Consider the following 16,817-nt stretch of genomic DNA (forward strand, 5'->3'; position numbering starts at 1 on the left):
TTTTGGGAGTTTTTTTAAAAAGGAAAACGAAGGCTTATTTATTTTTGTTGGGATGCGCATGGAGTAAGAATCACTTTACGTACGACTTACTTGATTCCGATGCACCGGAAAAATGGCATCGGTTCCTCCACTCGGACAAGTAGGTGTATTTATGTGTTTTTGGACGAATTAATAATCTAGAGTATAGAATAATTCAAGGAAATGAATCTTAATTCAATGTTTAATTGATTTAGACACAGATTAGGTAAACATACGTCTGGAAACTTGTTAATGCACGTTATGGACGCAACGGCTAAACTTGAAACGTCATGGATATACTAACTTAATAATTCGCAGTAATTTCAAACTTTGGTATTTTACAAACCGTTGCAGTGTGTTATATGTTTATGCGTATAGTGTTCTTGCATATTTAACACATGTTTTGCATTACCACTGTGCATGGTGTATCTGATTATCTATACTCTGAGCAACGTTTCTGCTTCCACTACTCTTTGATTGACACCTTGATAATCATCAATACATTTGTACCCAAGCTACATTTTTATGCACTAGAAAGAAAAAAAGTCCTTTTAATTTTTTTTAAACACTTCCTTCATTGATTCAGGTTGCAGTACACATGCAACCAAATGTAAAAAAAAAATCTCCCGGGATTTTGCATTGCAAACGACATGAAATGAAAAATTAATCATCATTAATTGGTTGTTTACTGGTCACTGTTTATTCAGATATAAAGTTGGTTATTAGTATATATACATCAATATATGCAGCATAATTTTGCATGTCAAATGAAAGGGAAATGTTGTTACAGATCCATACAAAAATCAAACCTCTCAAAGACATCCATTAATTAGGTGTTCTGCTATCTTCAATAAAAAGAGTTTTTCTAGTCAGTATACGTGTATATCCATTAAATAGGTGCTCTGCTCTTTACAACTTAGAGTTTTTTTAGTCGGTATACATGTAAAGTCCAAAGTCCACATAGCCTAAACTACTTTATTGTCATCATTTGTAGATTGCTGGCAGTCATATTGGCACATATGAAGCTTACTACAAACAGGTGAGATTTTGCTGGTGCTTGTTGCATGCGCTATGGTGTTTGATATTTTATTGAGTTAACATATTGATTTATAAAAAGTTTTAACTTTTGAGAAAAAGCAAAGAAGATGTCATGATTTACATATGTGTAGAATTAGACTTGTTGAAACCTCCTTGAATGATCTGTGGTTTTAGGCCGATCCTAACAATACAGGGAGCATTGGTGCTCTAGATGCTGCCAGCTTCCTGAAAAAATCCTCCTTACCAGACACAGTATTGTCACAGGTGAGTCAATAATCTCTTTTTTGACACCTTTAAGTATAAAGTATAAACATGTAAGTCAATAATTCTCTTTTTGACACGTTAAGTAAAAAGTATAAACAAGGTAAGTCGATGACTCTTCTACCAATAACACAGGTAAGTCAATAATTATTTTGTTTTGAATTACATACCTAAAGAAATATTGCTTGAATAGAGGCAAATAAGCTATAAACACTGGCTATTGGCACAATTGTTGATTTCCTGTATCACATTTTATTTCATAGGGAAATATATCTAATTAGATGAAGACCCTTTGATCCACTTACATATTGATGCCACACAAGTTTCAGGATCTTAATTGAAATGATAAGGAAATGTTCATACAATATTTGAGTATACTCTTCAACAGTCATGATTGTTTATAGTAATCCTGAATGCATATCATGAACAGGGATGGGGTCAATTACAATAGAAAGTAATTAATTAAATTACAATTACTTGCTTAAATCCTTCAATTAAATTACCATTACAAGAGTTTTCAAATGTAATTAATTAAATTACAATTACTTTGCAGATGTAATTAATTAAATTACAAATTACATTTTCATCAAAATTTACTAAAATCATGTTGTATCCGTAGCTACAACATACATGTATATACATTGAAGGAGGTATGTCTATAATGTGAATAAAATTTCGTCACTATCAAAATACTTTCACTCTTTTAGAATTTGCTAACTACTCTGATAGGTAACAATTTTTGTAAAGAAAAAAATAAATGTGGTTTTAATGTTTATTTCAAAATGCAGGTAGTCACAATGTGGAAGTGTCAAAATACATGTACCACCTTGATATTCAATAAACATTTAAAAGTCATATCCCCTAACATACACCTATCATGTCAACTAAAGTATTTCCTGCATGCAAAACTTTTGTCTGAAAATTTTCTCCTTTGCAGTTATATTTTTCTTTATAAATACAATGCCAAAAATACAGGTTAATATCAGGTATAGGGCAGACTATAATTGTTATCAAAACACAATTCACGCCTGTTGTTTTATACCTAATTATCAAATGTTTACAATAAGGGAACAGTACACCCTGTGGACATGTTTGGCATCTAAAACTCAAAAACCCATTTGAAGCCATACATTTTAGCTCTTTGTATTTTAGGCTCTCAATTACAAAGCAGGACTTGATATTTTATATAATTTAGGTAACACTGATTTTGTTTGTTAATTAAACAGTTATTTTTGTTTAACTAATTCAATGATGATTGACACACTAATTATTCTATTAAGAATGAAAATAAGTTGGGTTTTTTTTCAAAAAGAAAATAGCTCAAGCAAATCATCAAATACATGTACCTTATGAAATTTGGGAAAACTTTATATGATTAAATATTGAATCACTGAAAAAATTAGTAAAATAAATATGATAAATTAATAGTTCAATGATTTTTACTTCTTTTCCTAACTTGACCTTGTACCATCAATAGTGTGGGAAACAATGGGTAGTGAACAGTTTCATATTTATAGGTACATCAGTGTGTAATTGAAAGTAATTGAAAAGTAATTGGAATTACATGCCTTTTTTGAAAGTAATTAATTAAATTACCATTACATGTAATTGAAAATTTTCCCAATTACACATTACTTACAATTACATCAAAATTTGTAATTAATTACACTCAATTACCATTACAAATTACCATTACCCCATCCCTGATCATGAAAAATAGCTTTAAAGCCTAGTATAAGAATTTTTATGAAAAGGAAATGAATTATAAAGCAGAGTTCTTGAGTAAAACTTTAACTAGAGGGTCATATCAGTAAGAGCAATATAACAATATTAGGTATTCTTAATTGTGGTTTGTGTAGGTAGAAAAGTAAGCCAGCATAACAGTAAAAATATTACGGACCATAATCTCTACAATTATACAACGGGATTATACAAGACTTTTTTAAAGACAAAACCTACCTAATAGCCCTTATTAACCACCAAAGAAAGCATTTTGTTGGTTATATTTTTTACAATGATTATCTTTGATTATATATATCTTTGAATATCCATAAGAGCAATAGCAAGGGGAGGTAACCTTTGTCCCTCGGTTGTTGTAGATATGGGACCTGTCTGACCCCTCAGGTAAGGGGTACCTGGAGAAGACAGGGTTCTATGTGGCCCTCAAACTGGTGGCCCTGGCCCAGAACAATGTTGAGCTCAACATCTCCAAGCTGACCGAGATGACACCCGCCCCTAACCTGGTAAGGAAGAACCCCACAACACAAACAGACAAGATGCTGGGTCTCAAAACCTTTAAAATAGACTGAATTTTCTCTTGGATCCATATTTTAACTTCATACTGTCATGTATCATCAATTCTGTTGTTATTAGTTTTGGAAATTTTCTATATCATAATAGCTACCTAGTGTCCATTAACCAATTTTTTTGTTTTCATTATCTACAAATAATTGTTTTATATAAAAGGTTAGACTGATAATATTGTTAGGCATACCAGTATTTTCATCTTTTAGTCTACACATTATATTAAACTTGTTTCATGTCTCCAAGTAAGGTATGGTCAGTTAGCTAACACTTACCTGATATATACAAAAGAACATTACCTGTAGCTCTTTATATAAGAAATTCAATTGATTTTAATATTACGTTTATATTAATACTTTGATTTTATAGGGTCCTGTGGAGATAAAGTCTGAGTCTCCTACCCCGGCATCGTCTAATGTCCCGTGGATAATCACAGTGAGTGAATTGTGTATACAATGTAATGCTTAGAATTTGCAGTCCATCACAAGGGAAAAGTTGGCATTCTTAGCTTTAGTTAGGGTTATCCAGAGGTGGAAGAACCAGAATCAGACAAAGCGCTCAAGATATAACTACCTACGTTTATAATGTCATTTTTTTCATCTTGGACATGTTTTTAATGAATTTTCATAGTTGTTGAGATATAAATCTTAAAAATATTTTTGTTTTTGACAAGGATGCAGAGAAGGCGAAATATGACCCTGTGTATAATGGTCTGAGTCCCATCAATAACCGTGTGTCGGGAGACAAGGTCAAACCAGTGAGTATGGCGGAGGTTATAAACTCAAGTATTACATTGACCTCTCTCTGTCATCTTTGTGACATTCACCCCATATGTAACTTTAACTTCTGTATAATGTGTCACATTGACCTCTCTCTGTCATTTTCATGATATTGACCCTGTGTGTAAATTTATGAGGTCATTTCTCTGATCTGTATCAAGTGTCTCACTTAGACTTGTGAAAATTTGCATCAATTATTTTGAAGTATTAAACAGAGAAATGTTCAGATAGCTTAAGTATGCTGTTGCATCATTCCTGTTATCATGTAATACTGACCATGTTGTCTGCTGAAATAAACAGGCGTCCCTTGATCTATTTTTAGATGCTGATTAACTCGCAGCTTCCCATTGAGGTTCTGGGTAAGATCTGGGAGCTCAGTGACATTGACAAGGACGGCTTCCTGGACAAGGACGAGTTCTATGTGGTCAGTGTAGTACAGATATCGGTCATTTCCTAGGGTGCTTGAGAACATCAATGATATTAAGGCTATATTTTCTATGGAGTAAATGCCTGGTGTTCTTGGATTTTGAACAGATTTAACATAGTTTTTGCAGCACATGTATTAAAATTTCCATGAATGTAATATTATGTATCTAAAATTAATGTTTAATGTTTTTCTTGTCAGCTAATGGTGGTTATTTTCTGTTCTTGAAATGAAACCAAAAATTGTCTTATACATACTGGACATATATTACAGAATTTTATAAATTAATATCATTATGAAAGTGGCTTAGATTGTTGCTAGAATTTACTCAATTTCATGTCCCTGATTGAAAAAAAAATTCTAAGTTTTAACTACTAAGTACTTGAAACAAAGAAAGAGACAAAAGACTTGCATGTATGGAAGAATCTGACAGTTATTAATTTGAAATTTCATGTACATGTATTTGAGGATACATCAGATATCAACATATTCATAAAAATGTATATGAAGTGGCACTACATATGTTATACATTGTAGTACAATTTAATTTCATTGATTTCAGTGCATGCATTTGGTGTACAAGGCCCTGGAAAAGACCCCCGTGCCCCAGTCACTGCCCCCTCAGCTAGTACCGCCCTCTAAGCGGGGTAAGGGGGCCCCTGTAGTAGGGGGTGTACCCGTGCTACCAACAGTAGCCGCCAGGGATTCCCCAGTCCAGCGGGCAGACTCTCCAGCTGTGAGTAGAGAAACTTCAGGCTACTTGTCTGAGTCCAGGGAAAACAGTTGCAATGATTCAATACTGACTCTGTGTGAACAATGTTGTACAAATTAACTTTTGTAAACACCTGTTGTTTGAAACACAAAGGTTTTACCTCACAGAAAAAAACGAGTCAAACAACATTTTGCTTGTGACCTTAAATTATACTGTTTGAATATGATGGTGTGACTACTAGCTATGACCTGTGTGGCTTGGTTTTTACAGATGGCCATCCAGTGGGTTGTGAACCCGGTAGACAAGATGAAGTTTGACCAGATGTTCAAGATCGCGGACACCGACATGGATGGCTTTGTGTCGGGGGACGAGATACGCAGCATTTTCCTACAGAGTGGTCTCCCCAACACGACCCTGGCTCACATCTGGTGAGTCACTACACAAAACAATTGGAAGTTAGCCCCCCCCCCCCCCATGTTAATTCTGGCAAGGTCTAATCCTTTGTTTATAACCTCTGTGTCAATGGAACTGATAAATATGGCTTTTGAAAACTAATGACTGGATTTTTGTTAATTTATTATACAGAGAGATATTGGATGAGAATGTGAATACTTCGCTTAATGTCACTCTTATTTTCCTTTCACCGATTTTTTCTTACTTGCAGTTTTGGTTTTATTTCATGGTTAAATTTCATTAACATCATGAAACCATTATCATCATAACTACACAAAATACACAATCAGGCTATCAATATTTGAATAAAACTTCTTTCTCCCTCAGGACCCTATGCGACACGAATGGAGTAGGGAAGATCAACAATGAACAGTTTGCCCTTGCAATGTACCTGGTCCAACAGAAGCTGAAGGGGGTGGATCCCCCCGCTACCCTCACCCCGGAGATGATTCCCCCGTCTATGCGACCTAAGGGGAGTACGGACACCACACAGTTTGGAGTTACAGTAAGTCATTTGTTGTTTTATATAAGGCAGGGCTTTGTTCCCTTTATATGTGATAATTATGAGAGAGAGAGAGAGAGAGAGAGAGAGAGAGAGAGAGAGAGAGAGAGAGAGGAGAGAGAGAGAAATGTGGATTTCTGATCAATTGTGTCTTTAGTTTTAGTAATCACATTTCTCCTGTCTTGTATCAGTCAATGTGTCCCTTTTGTTCAGTGATTACCTCCCTTTCTGAACTGATTAGTTTGGTGTGTTACAGGATGGAGTGAATGCCGGACCGTACGGACACGTCGCCGATTCCTCGGCCATTAAAGAGCTCGACATCATCTCCAAGGAAATCGAGGGCATGAAGAGGTAAGCTACTGTACAGCCTTGTTCCCACTTAAACTTAGACAACAAGAAAAATCAGAAGCGTGGGTTGTTGAAAAATAACAAAGCTGATACATCAATACAAAGAAATGGTTATACTCTTATCGGGAATGATTGTGTTATAATTAAATGAACTAAATAATCATTTTAATAGTGTGGGCTAATTAAATTTTAAGTTTTAAAATTTTTTAGGTTTGATTGGATATATTTATGTGAACTTACTTTTATGTGGAGTAAAAAATGGCTGTTTTTGTGATTCATTGGGAAAATTGTTTACTACGATATATACACAGAGAATGTGCAGAGAGAGAGAGAGAGAGAGAGAGAGAGAGAGAGAGAGTTAGTTCTTTAGATCTGTTAAACAGTGTAAAAATATTACTTTGTTGTATATTGTTTACTGTGATGAAGTAGTATGTAGTTTAATGTATGCCATAACAGAGAAAAGTTACAGCTAGAGAGACACCTTCTATAGATCTGTGAAACTGTCTTACAATAGTACCTAGTTGTATATTGTCTACTATCATGTTGTGGATTGTTATTTACTATAAAGACATTACTGTAAAAGTGGTTATTTCCGCGTGGGGGAAATTTTTACAATAGTTACGTGGTAGGCTTAAAACCGCATAAAATACCCCCACGCGTATGGTAAAAAACTGATCATTTTAGAATGGTATATCAGGCATCTGGAAATTTAATACCACACATATTGTTTGACCATAGAAAACGTGTACTTAACGACCAGAGTAAATAACCACTTTTACAGTATTTGAATAGAGAGAAGTTACAGCTTATAGAGACAACTTCACTGATCTTTAGAACCGTTTTAAGTTTTGGGTGTTTATCATTTACAATGAAAATGTTGCCTTGACAGAGAGAAGGTTCAGCTAGAGTTACAGCTTCTATAGATCTGTGAAATTGTGTAACAATAGTATCTAGTTGTATTATACTATAATGCTTCTTAGTAGTATGTATACTAGGTACTCTAAGTATAGTATTTTTACTATGAAGTTGTTGTGTTGACAGAGAGAAGTTACAGCTGGAGAGAGATAGCTCTCAGACTGAGGCAGACATCAAGATCTGTAATGGGGAGGTCACCATGCTACAGAAGGAGTTGGACGCCATCACTGCCACACTCCAACAACTGGAGAACCAGAAGGAACAGGCTCAGAAGTGTCTGGATGAGCTCGACGAAAAGGTATTACCCTCTCATTTCTATCCTTGGAGGGAGGCCAACATTCAACTCAGCCCCAAGGAAATCAACCAATTATTACAGTGCCTGGGGGACAATTCACCTATCAATCAATCAACTCAGTCTTCCAGGGGGAAATCCACCAAATATCATATCTTTCCCTTAGAAATCAACTAATCATCTCAGTCCCCTTTGGGATTTTATTATGTTTTGAAGTTAAAGGGGCATGGTCACGATTTTGGTCAAAAAATATTTTTCCGATTTTAATGTTTAATGCTCAAGTAAGACGTTTCTAATATGCAACCAAAATTTGAGTGTCATTTGTTGAGTTATAAGAGAGTTGCAGAGCTTACAATTCTTTACTATGTAAACAAAGATTTTCTTTATATTTTAAATGTTGAAGTGAAAAGTCCCAATTTTAGACTTTAAATAAATGTGTTTAACGTTAAGAACTGTTTATTCATGCTCAAAATGAATAAGAAGATAGACAAGTTAGCTTGAAAAAGAATTTTTACTGGTATGTTGAACCTATGTAAGCAAAAACAGGGCACGAACCTTCTTCTTCTTCCAATATAGTTCATCCCTTGATTGACCGAGTATTGTTTACATTACAAAGAATTTTGAGCCCTGTAGCTTGCTTATAACTTAATGACTGACTCTCAAATTTCATTTAATCATTTGAAATGTATTTCTAAAGCATTGTAAATAATAAAAGCAGAAAAATAGAATTTGACCAAAATCGTGACCATGCCCCTTTAAAGCTTTCTTATATGGATTTCCTTAAATATTTTATTATGAAATTGATCAATGAGTTTATCTGACATTGGTTTAGATGCGATAACACTTTAGACATTCTTTTATTGTCTGTGATTATTGTGATTTAGAAATCGGACCTGGAGAGCAATGTACGAGATATACGGGAGAAATGTGAGGCGGAGCAGAGGAGCATTGAGGAGTTAAAGGCTCAGATAACAAACCGGGAAATGTCTGTACAGGTACCTCATTAATATTCATCACGGAGAGGTGTCTCATGAATATTTACAATGCCTAAACCTAGAACAAACTCTTATCATTCATATACATATATTCTATACTGTATACAGGGTTATTTTCACCCCGTGTAGTTTGTGTCCTTCTACACTTGAAAACAGTTTCGCCCTGTCTTGAATTTACCAAGACACAGTTTTGTTTGAAGAGAGATAATTTGAGACAGTGGAATTTGCCCAGTCTTTAATTCGCTTGCTGAAAACGAGGGCAAAAGAGGCACAATGAAACGGGGCAAATATTTCCCAATATACAGTAATATGTAGATTAGACATCGTTGTTAGGACCTTGAAAAAGTCTTTGTTTCTTAAACCAAGATTTTTAAAAAGTCATGCAGGAGACAGGGTTAATTATTTTTGTAGCCAAAGTTAAAAGCAAAAATAAATTAGTTTTATTATTTTGGACTTAAAAAATGGAGGTTTTCCCTTTTTACTGAATTTGGAATCAATGTATGCATTAGCATACGGTGGTGCCTGAAAATCTAAACATAAATTTTGTTTTGAATTAGTCTGTTTGATTTTTCACAACCATTTCATCAGGCTTCTGGTTGCACTACTGTAACAGTATTAAATTTACTATATATTCTTACCCAAATTGCACAACTTTAGATACAGATTAAAAATTCAAAACGAACTTTTGGAAAAAAATCCTTTTGACATCTTTTTAAACAACGCTTCATTTACAATTTTCTCTTAAAATACACATGTGCATCCAGCAAGGCGTGAGACTTTGTTTACCTTGAAGCTACACATGTGCCTAAAAATCAAGCCTGGGCCTTTTCACCCCCCTCTGAAAACAACACGCATAAAAAATTCAAATGACCTCGCATAATTACAAAACTGGGATAGTTAGACCTCTTACACATTGTTTTTCATCTCATAAAAAATCAGCGGAAACGCCCCAAATTCAAAGGGAAATTTGGGAATTATTTTGCCTCAGCCATGTTTTGACGTGAACCTTCAGTGAAATACTGTTATGACACCTTCTCAAATACTTTGAAATAAATAAACAATGAGATGATAGCCACAGTACTCTATGGTTGAAATTATATGTGTTTTTGGTCATAGAAGGTATACTGGATTTTTTTTCAACAGTCATGTGTACATGTATGTTTAAAATCACATAAAATAACAAGTATAATAATAATACAAGATTAATGCTAAGCAGCAGATGTGTTTCAAATTATTAGTGTTTTTTTTCTTTTAGAACCAAGAGAAAGAACTAGAGAAATTAAGAGTAGAACTAAGTTCCCTGAGGGAGGAAGAATCCAAGATGGAACAGCAAGTGGAGGGTGGGAAACAACAGTTGGAACTGCTGATCAAATCTCAGAATGACCTGCAGCTTCAGATATCCCAGGTAAGAGCTTCAGATATCTCAGGTAAGAGCCTCGGCTATCTCATGTAAGAGCTTCAGATATCTCAGGAAAGAGCCTCAGATATCTTAGGTAAGAGCTTCAGATATCTCAGGTAAGAGCCTCAGCTATCTTAGGTAAGAGCTTCAGATATCTCAGGTAAGAACCTTAGCTATCTCAGGTAAGAGCTTCAGATATCTCAGGTAAGAGCTTCAGCTATCTCAGGTAAGAGCTTTAGATATCTCAGGTAAGAGCCTCAGCTATCTCAGATAAGAGCTTCAGATATCTCAGGTAAGAGCCTCAGGTAAGAGCTTCAGATATCTCAGGTTAGAGCCTCAGCTATCTTAGGTAAGAGCTTCAGATATCTCAAATATGAGCTTCAGCTATCTTAGGTAAGAGCTTCAGATATCTCAGGTAAGAACTTCAGAATCTTAGGTAAGAGCCTCAGATATCTCAGGTAAGAGCCTCAGATATCTCAGGTAAGAGCCTCAGATATCTCAGGTAAGAGCCTCAGATATCTCAGGTAAGAGCTTCAGATATCCCAGGTAAGAGCCTCAGATATCTCAGGTAAGAGCTTCAGATATTTCAGGTAAGTGCTGACGATAAGTTGAATAAGAGCTTAAGATATTACAGGTATGAGCTTTAGTTATCTAAGGATAAAGCTTCAGAAATCTCAAGATAAAGCTTCAGATATCTCAAATATGAGCTTAAGATATTCCAGGTAAGATGCCTAGCTTCATCCTTGGCAAAAAATTTAAGTCAAATTAAACCAAATTTGAATTTAAGCTGTTTATTTGTTTGAGGTGAGTATTTGTTTTTATGTTTTTCCAGTCCCGACAAAGAGTACAGCATTTGAACGACCAGGAGCGAGGCCTGAAGCACAGTATTGCCAGTTATAGCAGCATGAACAGCGAGGTGTCCAACATCTTCTCCAGTCAGGTCCAGGACGACATCAGTACCAGGGCCACGGTGAGGTTCACACGCCCCATCCCACCCCCAAAACACTACATGACAGAGTTTATTGCCTGTACTTATTCTTACAATGATATTCCATGGGATTTACATTGTTATTTTATTGACTGCCAGCTAATATCCTTTATTGATGAACTTATCTTGACAGTTTATGTTTGCAATAAGTTTACTTTTCATTGACAGTTTACATTTACATGATGACCTTAAAATTACAGTTTAGTTTATCTATATGATGACCTTACATTGCCAGATAGTATCCCTTTATGATAACCTTACATTGCCAGATGATATCCCTTTATGATAACCTTACATTGCCAGATGATATCCCTTTATGATAACCTTACATTGCCAGATGATATCCCTTTATGATAACCTTACATTGCCAGATGATATCCCTTTATGATAACCTTACATTGCCAGATGACATCCCTTTATGATAACCTTACATTGCCAGATGATATCCCTTTATGATAACCTTACATTGCCAGATGATATCCCTTTATGATAACCTTACATTGCCAGATGATATCCCTTTATGATAACCTTACATTGCCAGATGATATCTTTATGATAACCTTACATTGCCAGATGATATCCCTTTATGATAACCTTACATTACCAGATGATATCCCCTTATGATAACCTTACATTGCCAGATGATATCCCTTTATGATAACCTTACATTGCCAGATGATATCCCTTTATGATAACCTTACATTGCCAGATAGTATCCCTTTATGATAACCTTACATTGCCAGATGATATCCCTTTATGATAACCATACATTGCCAGATGATATCTCTATGATAACCATACATTGCCAGATGATATCCCTTTATGATAACCTTACATTGCCAGATGATATCCCTTTATGATAACCTTACATTGCCAGATGATATCCCTTTATGATAACCTTACATTGCCAGATGATATCTCTATGATAACCATACATTGCCAGATGATATCCCTTTATGATAACCTTACACTGTCAGATGATATCCTTTTATGATAACCTTACATTGCCAGATGATATCCCTTTATGATAACCTTACATTGCCAGATGATATCCCTTTATGATAACCTTACATTGCCAGATGATATCCCTTTATGATAACCTTACATTGCCAGATGATATTCCTTTATGATAACCTTTCATTGCCAGATGATATCCCTTTATGATAACCTTACATTGTCAGATGATATCCCTTTATGATAACCTTACATTGCTAGATGATATCCCTTTATGATAACCTTACATTGCCAGATGATATCCCTTTATGATAACCTTACATTGCTAGATGATATCTCTTTATGATAACCATACATTGCCAGATGATATCCCTTTATGATAACCATACATTGCCAGATGATATCTTTATGATAACCTTACATTGCCAGATGATATCCCTTTATGATAACCTTACATTGCCAGATGATATCCCTTTATGATAACCTTACATTGCCAGATGATATCCCTTTATGATAACCTTACATTGCCAGATGATATCCCTTTATGATAACCTTACATTGCCAGATGATATCCCTATATGATAACCTTACATTAACAGTATATGTTCACTACATGAGGGCTTGACATTGACAGTGTAAGGTTACTGTAAATCTACCTTGCGTTACAATTTACATTTACTGCAAGTTTACATTTACATACATTACAGTATGCGTTACAATTACATTTACTGTAAGTTTACATTACGTTGACAGTATGGAAGCCCAGTCAGCACCATCAGTAACTTCAGTGTCGGCTCCACTCTGGATGATTTCAAGGACGACCCCTTCAAGAGTAAGGACGCGTTTGGAGGAGACTCCAGTGGGGGAGGATCCGATCCATTCCAGAACGAGGACCCATTTAAGGAGGGTAGGTTATTTAAACTCTCAACATTGCTGCATAGTCTCTAGATTTCATTGCCACTCAATGTTATAAGATTTCACAAGTAATCCTTACTCATGAGCATTCCAACAATTAACAAAACATATTTTTTATTTATTCTTTGTACAAGCAAATCTAAACAATTACCTCCCATCAAATCTTTAAGAAAGTTGACATTTAAAACTAAAAGTTTAAGAATCTATTCAAACATGTAGTATAAAATTAAGGTTGACATTTATGGTCCAAGCAAATTATTCTCTGTTGTATAATGTGTGGCTGTTTTCCTCCAGGTGGCGATCCATTCAAGTCATCGTCGTTTGGAAGCGATCCCTTTGCTTCAGATGATCCCTTCAAATCATCTGACGCCTTTGAGGGTACAACTAAATCTGAAAAAGTAAGAAAAAGTGCAGTATATTTCTATAATCCTGAAGCATTAATATGTTTCTGTTGTTTTAAAAAAATGATATACCCTTAAAAATTTTTATATATTACATGTTCTTCAGCTTTTAAGAAAAGAAAAAAATTATTTGAACAAGCAGTATTAGTAGGTGTTTTTCAGGCTGGGAATTGAAAACCGTTTGGGAAAGGAATTGCTTTTATGCATTCCTATAATGTATCCTAAATAAACATGTACATATGTATCCATAAAACTCAGAACCAGAACAATTTATTATAAATTTTTTAACATGTATGTAGCATTATTAGACCTCAGCTGTACATTAGCCAAGTTTGGAAAACTTATTGCACATCATACTAAGGCCACATAAAATTAATTTTTAAATTCTCATCCCCACCCGCCCCTCTGATAATGGCCCGCCCCATTGAATTTTATTTCATTTTGAAAAAAACAGATGAAAAAAATTTTGGATAAAAAAATCGGGCTTGGTAAACAAAAATTTCAACACATTTTAATGGCTGCCTAAACATGTGGATTACCGCTTGGGTGATTCCTGTCATGATTGTTATCATAAGGATACAAATGTATTCGTGCATTAACAGTTTAGTTGAAAAAAAATGGAATTAAAGGATTAAATTGGGTTTCTGTACTCATTTAAAAGAATAGAGCAGTTGTTATTTCCAGAACGAGAACGGTGAAAAAGGTGACTTAAAATAAAAAATAATAAATAGAATCCGCCCACCTGCCCCATATTTTTTGCAAATCAGAATGAGAATCTAACTTAAATATTAATTTTATGTGACCTAATGAATTGAGGTTGACTTGTTTCTAAACATGATCAAACCCATTCCTGACAGGGCGATCCTTTCGGGAGTGTGGATCCCTTTGCTTCCTTTGGAGGAACTGATAACACCAAGCTGGATGCCTTCGACCCGTTTGGGAAAAGTGGACCAAGCGGTTCCTCAAAACCCAGTGTAGGATTGATATTCACCATTTTTTTTCTATAAATTGCCTTCTGTATACTAGTATCTTCATTAAACTGTAGTTTCTGACTTTCTTTTGAGTAAAAGAAAACATTGTAAATCTTCTACACAATAATTTAATTCCAACTTTAATAGAGAGAATAGATATGTAAAATTGTAATATCTTGGCAAAAATAAAGATTATGATCAATTGAAATTTAATAACAAAAACTAATTATTATGATATCTTAATACCAGTAATTCGAAAAATTGATATTTTCACACAAAATAATGATTTAAAATAGAACAGGAGATTCAGACTATATTGCAAAAAAATATCTTTAGGTTAATACAAATTGTTTATATTGTATCATGCAGTGTATTAACATTAAACTTTAATTTTTTTACGTCTGAACAAACATCCATTATTTTTGGCGTAATTTAAACTACACTAGATAATCTCTCTATTTTTTAACCATATGAAACATCTTGCTGAAATCTTGCCTTTCCAGAAACCAGACAGTTTATTTGGAGGCGACCCATTTGCACCAAAGTCGCCTTCAAGACCATCTATTGGACCAAAATCTCCAGTTCCTGCCCTGCCCCCAAAACAGAAAAAACAACCCCCTCCCAGACCCGCCCCTCCCAAAAACCGACCCACCCCTAGTCCTAGCCAACAGCTGGGAGAGTTCGACAGTGACCCTTTTGCAGGTTTGTGTTTAAATTTTTGTTTTCAAGTCTGTAAACTAAACTATAAGTACTGGTATATAATCTTGTTTGTAATTCTAATTTTGCAAAGTGTAAAACCTATTGAGCCACTTGTATGGGTTTCTGAAAATAATTATTGAATGCTACTTTTCCATTGAATGACAGTTTTGTCAATCAATATTGAATACAAAAAGCCATTCTTTCTAGCAGGAAATGATCCATTTGCCAGCTCTGCTACCACATCCTCAGATGATGCTTTTGCCAACTTTGCTGACTTTAGTCCTAGCAAGGTATCATTTCATTCAACTAGCCATACTGAAATCAAAATACCATATTTTTTGTTCTTGTTTAACAATTTGAAAGGGTTTGAAAGAGGCTGTGATTTGATTTATCTATTTTCTGTCTGATTGTTATGATAAAATTTCATATTCATTTTATAGTTATATATATTACTGCTTACAGGTCTGATAATGAGTCGAATGATTTTTATCCGTTCAATATCTGAATTTTGAAGTTGAAACAATAATAGATTAGATTTATTTGTGTTTTTAGTAGTCCTGTTGAAATTTCAATATTTACTTATAGTTTGATGATAAAGGGGCTTGGAGTTGAGGAATCTACAGAATATTAATCACCATTGGATACCCCAAGGGAAGGGACATAACTCCCTCCAACCAAGGGGAACCATCACCTTTAGGATCAGCTGTTCATGTGTAGATCTTGTGTCACTGTGTAGATGTGTTTCACAGTCTCCTTGAAATAGAGATTCATTCATTCACGGGTACAATCAACTGATTTAATTTATATCAATTAGTGTGGGCGGGATAACCAAACATTCCATAATGCTCGTACAATGGTACTCACAGCTTGTAGGGCAAATCAACTTTAATTTCATCTAAAGGCATCATGAAGTGCAATATTTTAGCGATTGAAGTGTTGTGACAAGTGTTCTGTTGATACAGTGAAGTAAGACGTGTTACACGACAATGTGAGAGTGGATAGGTGCAGTTTTACACAACTTGTGTTTCCTTACTTTGTGCAATTTGTATACATCTATTATATAACTCTAGAAATTTTTAGTTCAATATATTTATGTATTTGTTTATTGTATATATATTATATAAATCATCTATGTCAATAGATTGTGCCAACAGAACTTTTAATGGTCTATATCTTTGATTCAGAGAAGCTGTAAATATAAAAATTGAAATGATTTTTTTGTGTCTTATACAAGCTATGAAAGTAGCAGTCAATGCAGAACATTTTTATATGATACACTTACCAACAACTTCACACATTAGGTTTATATGTGTACATTGGATTTATTTATCTTAGTACATTTAAATGTAACCTCTATTCATAGCCTTTATTCAATAGAATAGAGTCTTTGAATATTAAGCTACCTTTATTCATGGCACTATTTAATAATACCCACTATTGATGGTTTCT

General features: G+C 34.5%; 1 protein-coding gene across 2 annotated transcripts; it reads left to right on the plus strand.

Annotated features, from left to right (window-relative positions):
• The first annotated feature begins 67 nt into the window (after positions 1 to 67).
• On the plus strand, positions 68 to 16,531 carry LOC105322203 (epidermal growth factor receptor substrate 15-like 1). 2 transcript variants are annotated; one of them, XM_034458408.2, is made up of 21 exons: positions 68 to 139; positions 1,013 to 1,057; positions 1,231 to 1,320; positions 3,417 to 3,560; positions 3,991 to 4,056; positions 4,295 to 4,378; positions 4,723 to 4,824; positions 5,387 to 5,560; positions 5,807 to 5,964; positions 6,317 to 6,494; positions 6,748 to 6,842; positions 7,881 to 8,052; positions 8,931 to 9,041; positions 10,297 to 10,446; positions 11,273 to 11,410; positions 13,136 to 13,289; positions 13,592 to 13,695; positions 14,556 to 14,672; positions 15,173 to 15,371; positions 15,576 to 15,658; positions 15,954 to 16,531. In XM_034458408.2, exons 1-21 carry the CDS (start codon positions 113 to 115, stop codon positions 15,978 to 15,980), a joined length of 2,418 nt encoding a protein of 805 aa, XP_034314299.2. In that variant the 5' UTR covers positions 68 to 112; the 3' UTR covers positions 15,981 to 16,531. The 2 variants fall into 2 exon arrangements, with proteins under 2 accessions (XP_034314299.2, XP_034314300.2); XM_034458409.2 differs by having other exon boundaries at positions 15,579 to 15,658.
• The last annotated feature ends 286 nt before the right edge of the window (positions 16,532 to 16,817 follow it).

This window comes from Magallana gigas, chromosome 7, assembly GCF_963853765.1.
Source record: "Magallana gigas chromosome 7, xbMagGiga1.1, whole genome shotgun sequence".
NCBI lineage: Eukaryota > Metazoa > Mollusca > Bivalvia > Ostreida > Ostreidae > Magallana > Magallana gigas.

What these genes read in the sequence shown, in the direction of transcription:
- LOC105322203 (XM_034458408.2), top strand. Translation starts at nt 113, where the DNA reads ATGGCATCGGTTCCTCCACTCGGACAA. An exon ending in ATGAAGCTTACTACAAACAG is followed by an intron (nt 1,058 to 1,230) that starts GTGAGATTTTGC and finishes CTGTGGTTTTAG; the next exon opens with GCCGATCCTAACAATACAGG. An exon ending in CCACACAGTTTGGAGTTACA is followed by an intron (nt 6,495 to 6,747) that starts GTAAGTCATTTG and finishes GGTGTGTTACAG; the next exon opens with GATGGAGTGAATGCCGGACC.